Source organism: Carcharodon carcharias, chromosome 2, assembly GCF_017639515.1.
Source record: "Carcharodon carcharias isolate sCarCar2 chromosome 2, sCarCar2.pri, whole genome shotgun sequence".
NCBI classification, from domain to species: domain Eukaryota; kingdom Metazoa; phylum Chordata; class Chondrichthyes; order Lamniformes; family Lamnidae; genus Carcharodon; species Carcharodon carcharias.
Window position 1 is genome coordinate 172,463,516 of NC_054468.1, and position 19,209 is coordinate 172,482,724.

General features: G+C 40.3%; 1 protein-coding gene across 7 annotated transcripts in view; it reads left to right on the top strand.

Moving 5' to 3' along the window:
• The window catches only part of LOC121292611 (girdin-like), a 334,505-nt gene that overhangs the window by 125,646 nt on the left and 189,650 nt on the right, over nt 1-19,209 (top strand). For all 7 annotated transcript variants that reach the window (XM_041214804.1, XM_041214830.1, XM_041214822.1 and 4 more), the window contains exons 9-11: nt 16,663-16,744; nt 17,094-17,252; nt 17,338-17,484. In XM_041214804.1, the coding sequence (XP_041070738.1) occupies nt 16,663-16,744; nt 17,094-17,252; nt 17,338-17,484 (388 nt within the window). The remainder of the gene's footprint in view (nt 1-16,662; nt 16,745-17,093; nt 17,253-17,337; nt 17,485-19,209) is intronic.

Consider the following 19,209-nt stretch of genomic DNA (forward strand, 5'->3'; position numbering starts at 1 on the left):
AGCTTCTGTTTAAAATTGTATTGTGATCTTTGCTGTAGACAGTATTATACATAACACAATTTCCAAAAGGAGTTTGATAAGTGCTACATGGTAAATCAGTGAAAAAGATCAGAGCGTATGGAGCGAGGGGACAAGGAGCAGCATGCTAGTGAACTGGCTGTAAGCCAACGCAGAAAGTTAGGGTAAAGTGTAACTATTCAGAGTGGTAGAAGGTGGAAATTTGGGTCCCATGAGGTTCCATGCTGGAGCCTCATTTGTTCACAGTATATGAATTAACGATTTCATCTTTTGAATCAAAAACACAATTTCTAAATTTTGTGGTGGACACCAAATTGGGGGAGGGTGAGTCAATAGACTCGTAAAAAAATAGGATCAGGAGGGATCAATTTGGTCCATTGAGCCTGCTCCATCATTCATAAGATTGTGGCTCTAACTCCACTTGCCTGCCTGTCCCCCATAACCCTTGTCAATCAAAAATCTGTCTAACTCCGCCTTGAATATAATTGATGACCCAGCCTCCACTGTTGTCTGGGGAAGAGAATTCCAACATTATCAACCCTTAGAAGAAATTTCTCATCTTTGTCTTAAATGGGAAACCCCTTTATTTTTAAACTGTGTCGCCCCGTTTTAGATTTCCCCACATGAGGAAACATTCTCTTAGCATCCACCCTGTCAGAAGCTGAACTGGACTAGCCATATAAATATGATGGCTACAAGAGCAGGCAGCGGCTAGGAATCCTGCAGCGAGTAACTCACCTCCTGACTCCCCAAAGCCTGTCCATCATCTACAAGGCACAAGTTAGGAGTGTGATGGAATACTCTCCACTTGCCTGGATGAGTGTAGCTCCAACAACACTCAAGAAGCTTGACACTATCCTGGTCAAAGCAGCCTGCTTGGTTGGCACCCCTTCCACAAACATTCACTCCCTGCACTACCAATGAACAGTGGCAGCATTGTGTACCATCTACAAGGCGCACTGCAGGAACTCACCAAGACTCCTTAGGCAGCGCTTTCCAAATCCATGACTGCTACCATCTAGAAGGACAAGGGCAGCAGGTACATGGGAACACCACCACCTGGAAGTTCCCCTCCAAGCCGCTCACCATCCTGACTTGGAAATATATTGCTGTTCCTTCGCTGTTGCTGGGTCAAAATCTCAGAACTCCATCCCTAACAGCACTGTGGGCGTACCTATACCACGTAGACTGCATTGGTTCAAGAAAAGAAGGCAGCTCACCATCACCTTCTCGGGGGCAGTTAAGGATGGGCAATAAATATTAACCTAGCTAACGATGCCCAAATCCTGTAAATGAATTAAAAAAGGCTCCCTCTGAATTTTATGTTTCAAAGATCACCTCTCATTCTTCTAAACTCCAATGAGTATGGCCCAACCTGCTCAAAGTTTCCTCATAAGGCAATCCTTTCATCCCATGTATCAGCCTAATGAACCTTCTCTGAACTGCTTCCATTGCAAATATATTCTTCCTTACATTAGGATGCCAAAATTGTACACAGTGCTCCAGGTGCGGTCTCACAACTGCCCTGTACAGTTGTTGCGAAACTTCCCTACTTCCATACTTCATCTCCCTTGCAATAAAGGCCAGTAATATTTGCCTTCCTAATTACTTGCTGTACCTGCATTTGAACTTCTTGTGATTCATGTATAAGGACACTCAGATCTGTCTCTACTGCAGCATTCTGCAGACACTCTCCATTTAAATAATATTCTGCTTTTCTATTCTTCCTGTCATGTGGGTAACAGCACATTTTTCCACATTATACTCCATCTGCCAATTTTTTGCCCACTCACTGTATCTATATCCCTTTACAGACTTTGTATCCTCCTCTGAACTTGCTTTCCTACCTATCTTTGTATCAGCAACAAAATTTGGCTGCAATACAATTGGTCCCTTCATCCAAGCCATTAATATAGATCATAAATAGTTGAGGCCACAGCACTGATCCTTGCTACACTCTAGTAGTTGCTGTTTGCCAACTTGAAAATTACCTATTAATCCTTACTCTGTTCCCTGGTAGTTAGCCAATCCTCTATCCATGCTAGTAGAAATGTGATGGAGTTTATACTGCTATTCACACATTCTGCTTTCTTACCTTTATGCCACTATCAGCACCTTCTTTAGCCCTTACCACTACCTTTAGCACTCACTTTGTCTTGTGTCCATGACATCTTTGTCAGCCTCTCTTTAGCCCCCCACCTATCGCTGATCTCTATCCAGCTTCACCTCGTCCCACCCCCCCTTAAACAGTATAAATTCCATCACATTTTTACTTCTCTTCAGCTCTGAAGAAGTCATACAGACTCGAAACGTTAACTCTGTTTTTCTCTCCACAGTTGCTGTCAGACCTGCTGAGTTGTTCCAACATTTTCTGTTTTTATTTCAGATTTCCAGCATCCATGGTATTTTATTTTTATCTTAGTAATCCAGAGACTCAGGCTAATGCTCTGGGTTCATGGGTTCAAACCCCACATGGCAGCTGGTGGAATTTGAATTCAATTAATAAATCTGGAATATAAAGCTAGTCTCAGTAATAGTGACCGTGAAACATAGAAGCATAGAAAAAAGGAGCAGGAGTAGGCCATTCGGCCCTTCGAGCCTGCTCTGCCATTCATTATGATCATGGCTGATCATCCAACTTAATAGCCTGTTCCTGCTTTCTCCCCATATCCTTTGATCCCTTTCGCCCCAAGAGCTATATCTAACTCATTCTTGAAAACATACAATGTTTTGGCCTCAACTACTTTCTGTGGTAGTGAATTTCACAGGCTCACCACTTTCTGGGTGAAGAAATTTTTCCTCATCTCAGTCCTAAATGGTCTATCCTGTATCCTCAGACTGTGTGACCCCTGGTTCTGGACTCCCCTACCATCGGGAACATCCTTCCTACATCTACCCCGTCTAGTGCTGTTAGAATTTTATAGGTTTCTATGAGATTCCCCCCTCATTCTTCTGAACTCCAACGAATATAATCCTAACCAACTCAATCTCTCCTCATATGTCAGTCCCGCCATCCCATGACTCAGTCTGGTAAACCTTCGCTGCACTCCCTCTATAGCAAGAGCATCCTTCCTCAGATAAGGGGACCAAAACTGCACACGACATTCCAGGTGCGGTTTCACCAAGGCCCTGTAAAATTGCAGCAAGACATCCCTGCTTCTGTACTTGAATCCTCTCGCTATGAAGGCCAACACACCATTTGCCTTCTTTACCGCCTGCTGCACCTGCATGCTCACCTACAGCGACTGGTATACGAGGACACCCAGACCTCATTGCACATTCCCCTCTCTCAATTTATAGCCATTCAGATAATCTGCCTTCCTGTTTTTGCTATCAAAGTGGATAACCTCACATTTATCCACATTATACTGCATCTGCCGTGCATTTGCCCACTCACTCAGCTTGCCCAAATCACACTGAAGGATCTCTCCATCCTCCTCACAGCTCACCTTCCCACCCAGTTTTGTGTCATCTGCAAAGTTGGAGATATTACATTTAGTTCCCTCATCTAAATCATTAATATATATTGTGAATAGCTGGGGTCCTAGCACCGATCCTTGCAGCACCCCACTAGTCACTGCCTGCCATTTGGAAAAAGACCCGTTTATTCCTACTCTTTGTTTCCTGTTTGCCAACCAGTCTTCTACCCATCTCAATACACTACCCCCAATCCCATTCGCTTTAATTTTACACGCTAATTTCTTATGTGGGACTTTGTGAAAAGCCTTCTGAAAGTCCAAATAAACCACATCTACTGGCTCCCCCTCATCAACACTACTAGTTATATCCTCGAAAAATTCCAATAGATTTGTCAAGCATGATTTCCCTTTCGTAAATCCATACTGACTCTGTCCGTTTCTGCCACTATTAAATCTTTTATAATGGACTCTAGAATTTTCCCCACTACCAACATCAAGCTGACTGGTCTATAATTCCCTGTTTTCTCTCTACCTCACCTTTTAAATAGTGGGGTTACATTAGCTACCCTCCAATCTGTAGAAACTGTTCCAGAGTCTATGTAATCTCAGAAGATGACCACCAATGCATCCACTATCGTCGATTGTCATAAAGACCCCTCTGCTTCACTAATGTCCTTTAGAATAGGCAATCTGCTGTCCTTACCTGGTCTGGCCTACATGTAACGTGTAACTCCAAGCCCACAACAATGCAGTTAACTCTTAACTGTCCTCTGAATTGTTCATTTCAAGGGCAGTTAGGGATGGACAGCAAATGCAGGCTTTGCCAGCAACGGCCACATCCCGAGAAAGAATAAAGTAAAAAATCCACCCTGCTTGTCAACATTCTCAAAAAACTCAAATAAATCTGTCAAACATGATTTCCCTTTCTCAAGACCATGTTGAATCTGCCTGATTGTATTATGATTTTCTAAATATCCTGCTGCTATCTCCTTAATAATAGATCCCAGCATTTTCTCCAATGACATATGTTGGATTGTCTTAGAGTTGTCTCCTTTCTTGAATAATGCTGTTACATTTACAGCTTCTTAATCTGCTAAGACCTTTCTAGGATCTAGGCAATTTTGGATGATTACAGCCATCTCTTTTAAGCCCAGGGACTTGTCAGCCTTTAGTCCCATTAGTTTTCCACACACTTTTTCTTTGGTGATCGTGACTTCTTTAAGTCCCTCTTTCCCTTTTTGTCCTGTGCTTTTCTACTCTTGCGATGTTTTTGTGTCTTCTGCTGTGAAGGCATTTACAAAATGCTTGTTCAGAGTCTCTTGTTTCTCATTATTAATTCACCAGTTTCACTCTAAGGGACCGACACTCACTGTCACTACTCTTTCCTTTTTATATACTTGTAGAGAGTTTTACTGTCTTTTTATATTGCTTGCTAGTTTTATCTCAGAGTGCAATTTCTACTTTTTTTTAGTCATCCTTTGCTGGTTTCTAAAATTTTCCCCTATCTTCTGGCCTACCACTAATCTTTGCAGCAATGTACATCTTTTCTTTCAATTTTATACCATCCTTAATGTCCTTAGTTAGCCAGCAGGTGCACCCATCTGCTAGAATCTTTACTTCTCAATGGAATATATTTTTCTTGAGAGTTATGAACTATCTCCTTAAGTACCTACCACTACTTCTGTATAGCTTTACTTTTTAAACAATTTTCCCTTTCCACTTTAGCCAACTCCACTTTCGTACCCTTATAATTGCCTTTATTTAAGGTTAAGACACTAGCTTCAAACCCAAATTTCTCACCCATAAATTGAATGTGAAATTCTATTGTGCTATGGTCACTCTTATCTAGAGGATCATTTACTTGTGTGTACAGTTGCGATATTATAAAAAGGACTTAGAGGCACTAGGGAAGGTCCAAAAAGATTTTCAAGGATGGTATCAGAAATTTGAGGTTATGCCCATCAGGAAAGGATGAACAGGCCCTGGTTTCTTTTCTCTTGCAAAGAGAAGGCTGATGGGTGATCTAATAGAGGTCTTCAAAATTGAGTGGTATTGATAGGATAGCCAAGGAGAGTGTGCTCCCACTTGTGGAAAATAACAAAATTGTAGATCATCAGTGTAAGGTAGCCACCACCAATAAGTCAAATCGGAAATTCAAAAGCAACTTCTTTACCCAGAGAGTGGTGAGAATGTGGAGCTCGCTACCACGGGTGATTGAGGCAAATACTATTGATGCAGTTGAGGGGGAGGGGGTTAGATAAGTATATGAGGGTGAAGGCATGCTGATGAGGTAGATGAGAAAAGATGGGAGGAGTCTCAAATGGGGCATAAGCATTGGCATGGACGAGTTGAACCAAATGGCCTATTTCTGTCTTGTATATTCTGTGCAATTTACAATGACTGAAATGTTACATGAAAGATGGATAGCCAGACATTTGGAAGAAGAGACATTTATACTAGTATTTTTAGAATAATTGGCTGCTTGGAATTGTTACTTTATATGTTTTATTTGTTTTTGTAAACCATACAAATTAGCTATAAAGAAGCATCTATGAAATACTTATCAGTATATCATAAAGTAATAGCATATTTATGATGTTTTTGAGTGTTTGGTTTCTTTAATTCTTGCCCAGGTTCCACAGAAATGCAAGTTGCAAAATAAGGCAGCTGAATGAATAGAATAAATTTGACCGAACCTGGAGTGCATGGTAGATTCTATAAACAAGAGGCCACTAGAATGAGAAGTTGCTCAGTAGAGGTCTGTCTGGAGTAAATGGGCAAATGTTAAATTATAATTTGGTGCAAAAACTGAAGTTTTTTTTTTTGCAACAATTAATGGAGCTTGATTGACTAGCTAGATAATAATTGAGTGTGAAAGTACAGATGGTAAAGTATGACTTGTCATTAACTGTTTTGAAAATTATATTTGTTTCTGAAATTGCTGTTTATGTCAATTAAGTTGTTTTGACTAGTTTAAAGAGAATATAATTTTCCTAATATTGCTGTGGAATCCTATGAAGCAGGCTTGTGTGTGTGTAATTTAATTAAACTGAAGACAGTCAGACTGCAAGGTTTAAATCATCAAAGGAGTTGTGTTAAAGCAGGCATTTTGAAATGGAGATGGGCAAGCTAAGATGAGGTCCCAGTAGATGCAGTATGAATGGGAATTTGCATTAGGAGATAAGTGAGGAGTGAATTGTTAGCTATTGAATTTCAAAGAGGCATAACTGGAAGTTTTACAACTGGCAAAAATCATAAATAAATAAGACAAAGTTATTAAGTTTTCCTGAAAGTACTGGCCATAATGACATGAAATATTTTTATAATCTGGGAAAGGTAACTTCCAAGAAAATTTAGAACAATAGTTTAGAGGTAAAGGGGGAGAAAATATATTTAAGGGAAGATCGAAAGCTGTATGAGGGGAGTGGCCATGTGAGATCTTGAAAGGTGTGAAGACAGATCTGTGAAAAGCAGCCTCCAGCCACCCCAGAGAAGTGCTTGTTTCTTCCAGAAAGCAAGGGTTTGTTACAAACCTTGGATTTCCATTGTCAGGCGAGAGGGAGAAAGAAGCCCTGTGAAATTCCTCCCTTGTAGCAACAGTGGGTGCTTTGTAGTAATATTACTGGATGTTTTATAGGTTAAAAATCTTTTGAAAAATGTTATAAGACTAAACTTAACTGTGCAACTGTAATCTTGTGTGTTTGGATTTGGTCAGCCCGACAATTACCACCTGCTATATCATAACACTAGATTGTAAACCGAGAGTTTCTGAAGCTGTAGGAATGAGTTTAAGGAGCTTGGCCTCAACTGAAGTACAGAACTGGCATTTACTTGTATTGCAGTGACTTTATTTTCATCCCCATGTCTTTCAAATGTATTTGCTGTGGGAGAAAGTGGAAATTGGTGCTTGCAAAACTTGCATGTTGTTGGACTTTGTGAGATACCAGAACATCCACAGGTGTAAGACTGTTTTCAGGTTGAGTTGCTGTACCAGAAAATTACTGCATTTGAGAAACCGTTGGAGACTTCTTTGCCTGACTGCAGGAGAAAAGTCTCCCACGTTGCAGGTGATTTGCAATTGGAGAGAATAGTGAGACTAAAGAAGAGAATTGGGAGAAAGAGAGACTTAGCTATGGAAGATTGTGGGGCTATGAAGCTTTCTGATAGGTAAACAGTTTTGGATTCCTATGATGCAGATCAGTACAGAAACTAAGGACTGAAATCAAGAAGAGTAGCACAATGCAAGAAGAGGAAGTTGAATTAATAGCTTTTTGAAAGTGTCAGAAGTGTCATAATCATCTGGTTTCATAGTTTATATTAATATTTTAGAGGTAACTTTTAGGTTGGTGATTAAAGTATTAAATGGAAGGTAAATGGAAACATCTGATTGAAAAACTGATAGACAGCCCTGAAGTAAATGCAATTCAAACAGTCAGGGGGTGATTGCAGTTCAATTTAATGAGGTTGGGATTGAAATTGAGAAAACGTAAACAATGGATACCCCTCTTTAAGCTTTTGGTAGGGCCAGGAGGTCTACACTTAATTTAAATATTTTATTGAGGCATAAAGGCTCCAGCTGAAAAGAAGCTAAAAGCAGTTTTCTAAATAAGGGAGTTTCTTGGTGGGCCCAGCAAGCCTGGAAGGAAGGCTCGTTAACCCCACTAGCGAGGTGAATTATTCAGACCTTGGGGTCAAAAGGTTTGGTTTTGTAGCTAAAAGTTAATTAAGGTAGATTTTTATTTGGAACATCCCAGGTATGCCACATTGCCATGGGGATAGATTGCAGGATACAGCCATTTTTTGTGTGATTTATTTGTGTGGTTTGCTGACAGAGACGAGCAGTTCCACTTTGGAGCAGGCTGAGCAAGATGGTCTGCTAAGAGCTGTAAAACAGCTGTAAACCAGAAGCAAAATGGCTATCAAAAATCAGGGCTGTTTCTGAGATGGAGGCACTAAGCTAGAGTGCCCATGATTGTGAGGCGCTTAAGGAGCGGTGGAGGGTTTCTTAGCCAGAGGCTTATGAAAAGACGCCAAGAAAGCTCATACCGAGGAGAATAACAGGGCTACTGAGGAGAATATATGTGAATTTCTGAGAACTGTGGCACTTCGGTTTGGTCCCAGGAAGTGAAGGAACTTTCAATACCCTGATAAATAGCTAAAGACTTTCTGGGGACTGTGGGGATGTGGAAGGCGAAGTGGAAAGGGAAAAGTTCTGTCGAGGAGCTCAGTTTTAAAGTTTCATGGATTTTTCTTTTAGTGTAAAGTATAATTGATTACTTAGTGTTTAGTTTTTGCTTTGTTTCACTCTTGTATAGTAGAATCCTTTGTTTAAACAGTGGAACTTTGTGGCTTTATTCTTTCAGTAGATAACAAGGGTTTCAAATATCTCTTTAAATTATACAGTCTCTATGGGATCATAACAGCAATTATAGGCAGTAATATTAATGGAGGGATAGATAGCTTTTTCTGCAATAGCAAAACCAACAGATGGGCAGGATTTATAGAAGAGCAAAGTGTACAGCCCGAAAGCATAATTCACATCGTAGCTAATGATTAGGGGAGAAAAGATGGAAGTTTTACTAAAGGAACTTGGAGTTGATAACTTGAAAAACAGGACCCTTGTCTGTAATCTTCCATTATCCATACTTTGCCAGTTAGGGAGAAGAAAGCTAAACTATTAACGCACAGCCAAAATATTATGGATGCTCGAATTCTAAAGATCATTGATCACTAATGTTAACTCATGTTTTCTCTACATAGATTCTGCCAGACCTGCAGAATATTCCCAGCATTTTCTGTTTTTATTGTAAAGTATTAACACACACGGTACAGAATGGAGACTTTTAGATTTCCAGAGTGCTGGGCCAGGCCCTAAGCCAGGGCAAGGTCTACAGATAGGATGAGTCTCGCCGAAACAGAAGCAGTCCCAGTAAAGAGATTGAGTGTGGCATAGTCATGATTTTAAACTGGTACTATGTGGGAAGGAACAAATTTTAACACATTTGGACCATGAGGCTAAGAATAAGTATAGTGAAGGGGGAAAAACAGTCTAAAGCGGGCAGAGATTTATTTTGGTGCTCATGATGAAGGAGAAAGATAGTGAAGGAAAAAGGGTCCTGAAGTTTATGAATGAGTCATAATTGCAGGCAGTGCTCTCTCTAACTTTTTTTGAATGCAAATACATGGGCGTTCCCTTTAATTTTTCTTTTTGCATCATTGCACATGGGTGGTAATTTATAGGAACCAATTTGTGTATGACCTGTGTGGGGACTTCGGGGGCAGCACAGTTTAAAGGGAACTCGCTCCACTCTCTTTACACGTTCAAATTCCCACTGCTAATTTTTGACCTATGATTGATAATGACAGTTCTGCAGCTGCTGATTTACTAAATCACCATCTGTCCACCATCTTTGATGCCCTTGCCAATTAAAACCATTACACAATCTCACCTTAATTTGGCTTCCTTAACTGTAAGGGACACGTATTTGAATATTTCTGAGGAGAACTGGTTTAACCACGCATTGCCAGAGCTGGCTGGATCACAGATAACATTATCAATTCTGCTCTCTATTGCTATAACTGCCTAATATTTGAAGAATATCTAGGAATGCAAACACCTGACTTCTCTTCACCACAAACCATTTTCTCAAACCACCCTCTCTGTCTCCTCCACCTTCACTATGAACAAGATGTGCCTGGAGTTCATGGAGTTATCTGTTACAAAGATTGAGACTATCCATTTAGTTGCCTTTGCTGCTTCTCTCCTTTCTCCTAGTCTACCTCGCCTAACTTCCTCTGATTTCATCCTGCCCCATCCTTGAAATCACATTTTTTCTAGTTTCTCTCCTGTCAGCCCTTATGCCCTCACCAAGCACCTCATTTTGATGAGCCTCACCTCTTGCTCCCTAGATCCTATTCTCCCTAAACTGCTGATCATTCAATTTCTCCACATGGCTCCTGTTTTAGCTAATATTATTATTGGTTCTCACAGCTCAGGTACTATTCCCCTCTTGCAAATCTGCTGCCATCATTGTTAAAGAACAACACCTTGACTGCCTCTATCCTTGCAAATTTCTGCCCCATCTCCAACCTCCCTTTCCTCTTAAGTCCCCGTATATGTTGTCACCTCCTAACCCCTGACAATCCTTCTTGGAACTCCTTTCTTGAATCCCTCCAATCAATTAGCCATCCCTACTGTAATACCAAAATCATTCTTGCCAAAGTCACAAATGACATCTGAGTTGACAGTGAATTATCCCTCCTTGTTCTTCTTGACCTGTCTGTAGCCTTTGACCACGAAATTCTCCTCTAATGCCTCTCCACTGTTGACCCACTTGGTGGGACTGCACTTGCCTGGTTCCATTCTTATCTACCCAGTTGCAGCTAGAGAATCATCTGCAGTGGCTTCTCTTCCTGCTCCTGCACTGTTTCCTCTGGTGTCCTACTCCTGTTTCTCATCTACTTGCTGCCCTTCAGTGACATTATCCAAATGCACGTCAATTTCTACATGTACACTGACACACCCAATTCTGCCTCAGTACCACCTTTAATGACCCTTCCATTTTCTCTGAACTGTCAGACTTCATGTCCAATATTCAGTATTTGGACAAGCAAGAGATTTTTTCCCAACTAAACACCAAGAAGGTAGAAACTATTGTCTTTGGTCACCATGGCAAATTTTATTTGTTAGCTACTCCATCCTCCTTCCTGGCAGCTGTCTGAGGCTTAACAAAACAGTTTGCAATCTTGGCCTTACTTATGGCCTGGAAAGGAACTTTTCTACTACATAGCTGCACCATCTCTAAGACCAACTATTTCCATCTCATTGTAACATTGCTGACTCCACCCTTGCCTCAGTTTATCTGCTGCTGAAATCCTCATCTATGTTACTTCACGACTTGATTATTCCAACATGCCCCTTGCCAGCCTCCCCTGTTCTACCCTCTGCAAACTTGAAATCATTCAAAACTCTGTTGCTCGTGTCCTAATTCCACATCAAATTCTGCTGACACATCTTTCCCTTTTCTCACTGGTGTAGATTGGCTCCCGGTTAAGCAACATCTTGATTTAAAAAATTTTCAGTCTTGTTTTCAAATCCCTTTATTGCCTTGCCCCTCCCTATCTTTAATTTCATTCAGTCTTACACCTTCACCACATCTGGCCTCTTGAGCATTCCTGATTTTAATTCCTGTAGCATTGGTGGCCAAGGTCCTAAACTCAGGAATTACCTCCCTAAACCTCTCCATTTCCCTACCCGTCTTTCCTGCTTTAAGATGCTCCTTTAAACCTATCTCTTGGATCAAGCTTTTAGCCATTTGACCTATTATCTCCTTAAGTGGCCCTGTGTCATGTTTTGTTTCATAATGTTCCTGTAAAGTGTCTTGGGACATTTTATTATATTAAAAGCATTATTTAAATATAATTTGTTGTTGTTTTAATGTTACTCTCTATCCATTTCTTACCTTTTCTCCATTCTTAGCCTCTGCCTTTCCTACCTTTCCTGACAAATTATTCTTCTTTCAGATTAGTCTGGAGAGTAGGAACAGCCACACGTTGTTAAACTCTCACTTCTGTCACCAAGTATATCTCAGAGATTCTTGTGTCTAAAATTGAAATCATAAGATCTGCTGCTCTGCCTCTTTCGATATTCCCACAACACTCTTCTTGACTGACCTCTCTCACTTCTTATTCCGCAGTTTTGCACTTCCCTCCAGCCCTCCCTAAAATTATTCATGTAGCCTGCCAACAGCTATTTTGTTCCCTTCAACTCTGCTGCTAATCACTTAACTTCATTTCTTTATATGTACACTGCCACCATCATTACCATTATTGCTGCATTTCTCAAAAGCTCATCCTTGGCCTTTTTCTTCTATGACTGCCTCATTTTCAACCTTCCCTTTCTCCCAAGTTCTGGAATGCAGTTGCTGTACAAATTTCGTTCCAATTGTCCCACCATTCCTTAAAACCTTCCAAATTGATCATTGTTGCAATAGACAGCCAGGTGATTCCCCAGCCATCATATCAGAGAAAAGCTCTGCAGTCATGTTACAATATCCAGTCATGAAAGGTGGTGGAAAATTAAGCAACTAACAAGAGAAGGAAGCTTCATGACCATTCCCATCCTCAATGAAGGTAGAGCCCGGTACATGAGTGCAAAAGATGCAGCTAAAGTGTTTGCAACCATCTTCAACAAGAAGTGCCAAGTGGATGATCCATCTCTGCCTCCTTCTGGGGTCTCCATCATCACAGAATCCAGTATTCAACCAATTCAGTTCACTTCATGAGATAGCAAGAAACAGCTGAGAGCACTGACACAGCAAAAGCTTTGGACCCCACAACATGCTGGGTGTAGTACTGATGACTTGTGCTCCAGAAATAGCCAAACTGTTCCAGTACAGCTACTCGACAAAGTGAAAAATTTTATAGGTATGTCTTGTCTGCAAAAAGCAGGACAAATACAATTCAGCCAATTATTATCTTACCAGTCTACTCTCAATCATCTGCAAAGTGATGGATGATGTCATCAACGGTGTTATCAAGCAGCACTTTTTCACCAATAACCTGCTCATCAGAGCTCAGTTTGGGTTTTACCAGGACCGTTCGGATCCAGATTTCATTAACAGCCTCAGCCCAAACAAGGGCAAGAGGCTGAATTCCAGGGTGAAATGAGAGTGATTGCCCTTGACAACAAGGCAGCATTTGACTGGGTGTGGCATCAAGGAGCCCTCATAAAATTGAAGTCAGTAGAAAACTCTACATTGGCTGGAGTTATACCTAGCACAAGAAAGATGGTTGTCAATGTTGGAGGACATCACTGCAGAATTTCTTCAAGGTAGTGTCCAAGGTCCAATCCCTTCAGCTGTTCATTACTGACCTTTCCTCAATTATAAGGTCATAAGTGGGAACGTTTGCAGCAGATTGTATGATGTTCAATTCTGTTCACCACAGCTATGATAATGAAGCAGTCCATGCCCACATGCAGCAAGACCTGGACAATGTTCAGGCTTGGACTGATTAGCAGTAAGTAGCATTTGCACTGTACAATTGCTAGATAATTACCTCGTCAGGAAAAAAATGGTCAACCATCTTTTTTGACATTTAGTGGCATTACCATTGTCAAATCCCCACCATCAACATCTTGAGGGTTGCCATTGACCAGAAGCTTAACTGGATCCAGCTACACAAATTCTGTGGCATGAAAGCAGGTCAGAAGTTCAGAATTCTGTGGTGAGAGACGTACCATCTGCCTCCACCAAAGCCTTTCCACTGTCTACAAGGTATAAGTTAGGTGTGTGACGGAATACTCTCCACTTGCCTGGATAAGTGCAGCTCCAACAACACTCAAGGCTTGACACCATTTAAGACAAAGCAGCCACTTGATCGGTTCTCCATGCACCACCTTAAATACTTATTCTCTCCGCCACTTGCACAGTAGCAATTCCTATTTTTGCTGCACTGGGGAGAGCATCCCAGGGCAGCACTGAGAAAGTAGAAGGTCTAGCAGCGTTGGGAAGTGCTCTTTGTAGGCTGTTGAGTAGGCACAAACTTCAGTTTCAGATCAAGTTTTCTTTAGCTGCAGTTTGCTCTTTGGTTGTTTCAGCTTATTTTTATTTCTGTTGACATGATCCGAACTTGAAGCAGCAGTTTCAGATGGTAATTCAGTTCTATTTCACTTCATATTTGTGCATGAGCCTACCATCTACATGATGCACTGCAGCAAATTGCCAAGCCTCCTTTGACAGGATTTTCCAAAACTATGACATCTACCCCCCAATAAGGACAAGGGCAGCAGGAGCATAGAAACACCACTGCCTGCACATTTCTCACCAGTCATCCGCCATCCTGATTTGGAAAAATATTGCTGTCCTTTCTTCATTGCGGGTCAAAGTCCTGAAACTCCCTCCCTAGCATTGTAGGAGCATCTTCAATGCACTGCTGCGCTTCAGGAAGGCAGCTCCTTCCCAAGGGCAATTAGAAATGGACGATAAATGCTGGTCTGCCGGGAGATGCTCATATCTCATGAATGAATTAGAAAATAAACTTGTGAAGTGACGGGTTGTTCTATTTCAATTGCAAAATTCTCCTTGAACAACTGTCTTCCGCAATCCACCTCTATGGCAGTGCTCCCTAATTGTTCAGGTTCTGCTTTTTGCACCAAATGCATTACCTAGTCTCAAATGGCTTCTGCTCTTTTGTCTCTTGTGTGTCCAAGAGGTCCATTCTAGGCCCATTCTTGTTTAAATACATGTTATCCTGGGGCAATTTCATCCAGATGGATGTACATGGATGACAGTTAGCTCCATTTCTCCACTTCATCAGCCTTGGGCAGCTGCTACTCAATCCATCTGTCTGCCCAATCCATCTACCTGCCCAACATTGGATGACTTAAAATTTCATCCAGCTCATTGTTGACAAAAATGAAGCCATCCTTTTCAGTGACTGAGTACCTGTTAGCCAATTCCATACAGAAACATCTAAACTATTCACTGACTAGCTAAATGTGCGGTCTGATGCTATCTGCAAAATAATAGCTGAGCATTAGCATATGTTGATCACAAAGGTTATTTTTAATCTACTTTGGGTAGATTTTTCTTAAATTAAGATATGTCATGTAAACAAGTTATATTTTAATTTAGTAAAATTTCTTTCTGTTCTTGGTCTAAATCTTATGTTAGTTTAAGGACAGAATGAATCAGTAAGCCTTCAGGTATTGCTGAACTTAGAATGTACATAAAAAAACAACCTACTCATGTAGCACCTTTTAATATAGAAAAATGTTCAAATGCATAAAAATGAATAGAAAAAATGTATAAGGCTTGCATAATACAACTGCTTGTGTGGTACAAGGAAGTTTAAGCTTCGGTTCAGAGTTGATAAAGGGGAACCGGTAGATATAGTGTATTTGGATTGCCAGAGGGCATTTGATAAGGTGCCACATCAAAGGTTATTGCACAAGATAGGAGCTCACAGTATTGGAGGTAATGTATTGGACGTAATTAGCGTGGTTAGAGGATTGGTTAACACAGTGAAGACAGAGAGTTGGATTAATGGGTCTTTTTCAGGTTGGAAGGACTTAGCTAGTGGAGTGCCACAAGGATCAGCCCTCGGGCCTCAATTATTTACTATCTATATTAATGACTTGAAGGAGGGGCAGAGTATAATGTATCCAAATTTGCTGACGATACAAAAATAAGTGGGAGGGCATGTTGTGATGAGGACATAAGGAATCTGCAAGGGGATACAGATAGGTTGAGGGAGTGGGCAATAACTTGGCAGATGGCATTTAATGTAGGAAAGTGTGAGGTCATGCACTTTGGTAGGAAGACTCAAAAGACATTTAAATGGAGAGAGACTCCAAAAAAGTGCAGCACAGAGGGATTTGGGTGTTTTTGTGCATGAAACACAAAAAGTTAGTATGTAGCAACTAATTAAGGCAAATGAAATTTTGGCCTGTATTGCTAGGGGGTTGGAGTTTAAAAATAGGGAAGCCTTGTAACAACTGTACAGGGTGATGCTGAAGCCGCACCTGGAGTGCTGTGTACAGTTTTGGTCCCCGTATTTAAGAAAGGATAGACTGGCATTGGAGGCAGTTCAAAAGAGGTTCGCTGGGCTGATTTCTGGGATGAAGTGGATGACTTATCAAGAATGGCTAAACAGGTTAGGCCTTTAATCATTTGAGTTTACAAGAATGAGGGGTGATGTTATTGAAATGTACGAGATTCTGAGGGGGCTTGACAGGATAGATGTTGAGAAGACGTTTCCGCTAGTAGGGAATCTCGACTAGGGGATGTTATTACAGAATAAGGGCTCACTCATTTAAAGCTGAGATGTGAAGGAATTTCTTCTGAGGGTAGTGAAGGTCTGGAATTCTCTACCTCAGAGTTGTGGAGGCTAGATCACTGAAAGTATATAAAGAGCGGGTAGAAAGATTTTTGAAATATTGGGGAGTTGAGGGCTGTGAGGAGCTGGCACAGAAGAGGATCTGAGGCCTGGGGCAGACCAGATCTTATTGAATGGCGGGGCAGGCTTGAGGGGCCGAATGGCTTACTCCTCCTATTTCTTATGTTTTTGTGGTTCTGCATGTTCAACTTATTTTTATTTGCATATTATACATTTATAGAGTCGTACAGATTTGTTGGATATCAGGACTGATGTCTGTTTTGTTCCCAGTTATAAAAAAAATGAATCCTGCTTTTTTGAGTATGAGTGTTTCATTTATTTTAAGGGAGGAGAAGACCGAGCAACTGTTGGACTCTAAGCAGGAGCTGGAACAGATGGAAGTTGAATTAAAAAGACTACAACAAGAGGTGTGTATGGCCCATTTTAAACATCAGATGAATTGTTTTGCATATGTAAGTAAAGTATACTTAGTAAATTGTACTCTGGGAGTAACTATTGTAACTGTTTCCAAATTGTATATATTTTTGCTGTGTAGCAATGTTTAACAATAACTGAAATTATCCCAATTTTGTCTTAGTATACTAATAAATCCGAAATAGTACCTGAAATTGAAACATTCCGGCTACAGCCATACTTGCAGCTATTAATTAATTTTGGGCTTCTTAATCTTTATTTAAAAAGCCTTCTCAGAAAGAATTCTCAAACAATTGTTTTCCCCACTGTGTTTTGAAATGTAATTGTGCATTTATTTGCCAGAACCTGCAACTTCTATCTGATGCTCGCTCTGCTAGGGCCTATCGTGATGAGCTTGATTCACTGCGTGAGAAAGCAATTAAAGTTGATAAGCTTGAAAGTGAAGTTATACGATATAAGGATCGACTCCATGATATAGAATTTTACAAAGCAAGAACTGAGGTATGCTGGGTTATAGAATGAACAGCAGTTAACATTTCCTTCTGAAATAGAACTTGTTAACATTGTTTGTAACTAAAAATTTCAGGAGTTAAAAGAAGATAATAAAATCTTGTTAGAGACAAAAATAATGTTGGAAGACCAACTTGAAGGAGCCCGTGCACGTTGTGACAAATTGCATGAATTTGAAAAAGAGAACCTACAGTTATTGGCTAAACTGCATGATATGGAGATGGTAAGTGTCAATTTCCTTTTGCTGGGTTTATTTCTATTAAATATATAGTAATTATTTAGGTGTATTACAAGGGATCTTGCATACAGCAAATCACCTGATTGAAAGAAACGATTCTATGTCAGATTATGGTGTCTTGTTTTTATGTGGATGATAAATTTCCTTCAAAAAATGAGTAAGACATATCCTTAGTGGATAATCAAATTTTGTGCACAAGCAGTTGAAATATAAACTGTTTCGTTCAAGGGATATCTGTTTCTCAAGTGGGTTTTTCATGACATTACTCGTAGTAAGTAAGATCATACAGTCGCTATTGTCATCTTGTTGCCATGTGAGAGACTAATGACAAAAGGTCCAGGCATCAGAGTCAGGGTGCGGTAACAGAATAGATTAAAAGATAGCTACAAAACAGAAAACTATGTGTAAGTATTAAACTTCTCAGACTGAACGTGGAAGTGGTGTCCCACTGGGATTCATACATAAATGATTTGAGCTCCAGAATTGAGGTGATGATATTAAAATTTGCAGATGATATCAAATTTGGGGCTGTAGCTAACAATGTGAGGACTGCACCAAAATACAGGAAGAGACTTATAAAGTGAGCAATGGATAAAGGACAAATAAATTTCAATATCATGAAGTGTGAGTTAATTAATTTTTGATGGTGAGGAAGCAGAGGGGTGATCAGATGCTTCATGCTTCCTTTGTGGTTGTAGGCATGCAGGGCAACTGTCAGACCGCAGGTAGGAGGTATGAGAAGGGAACCAGACAGTACCACAAGTGGATTTCAGGTGTGGGGGGAGGGTGTAGAAAGAATGTGAGTAGCAAGTTCCAAAGGCAGAAAACAGGCAAAGTAAGTAAAATATATTTGATTAAATTTCTAAAATTGAGACAAATTCAATAATATTTGATACATAAATGCAAAGTAAAGCTTGCCCTCAGGGAACGTACGGCTCAAATAATTAAATAATGAATATTAAATTAATAGAACATGCTTGCATTGCCACTTAGGGGAAAGACCTATGAAAGTGAGGTTTGAGGAGCAGCGGTGGTACCGAAAATTGGGAGGACTGAAAGGTAAGTCCTTACCAGAAAATATTGCCATCATTTTTGTATTCAAATGAGCTCAGCCAATATCAGTGGTCATTTGACATCAGATGTTCTAATTAGGAATGAGATTTTAATGCAGTCAGCAGTGTTTTTCTATCTTTGACATCAAATGTGATCGAAGACATCAAAGATTCGAATGCGAAAGGTGCCTGATGGCTCCAAAATTAGGCATTCGCAGGCGTCAAATGTGATTAGCAACCTGCATTGAAAACCCCAAGCAACTTAACTTAAATTCAGAGATTATTTTATTTTTTCATTTAGTCCAAAAAATCTTTCCACTGTACATGCTGAGAGCACCACCGGATCCCCATCAGTTCTTAACTCATTTTATTAATTCATTTATTGATGTCCTGGGAAGAAAACATGCGGGATGATGGTTATGAGTCTTAGCTTCTCTGATGCTTCTCTCCCCCACCCTGCACTAGTTATAGATTATGAAGAAAAACATAAAATTAGCTTCTCAAAACATATATGTTAAAGCAGTAATAAAAACAAAAAAACTGCGGATGCTGGAAATCCAAAACAAAAACAGAATTACCTGGAAAAACTCAGCAGGTCTGGCAGCATCGGCGGAGAAGAAAAGAGTTGACGTTTCGAGTCCTCATGACCCTTCGACAG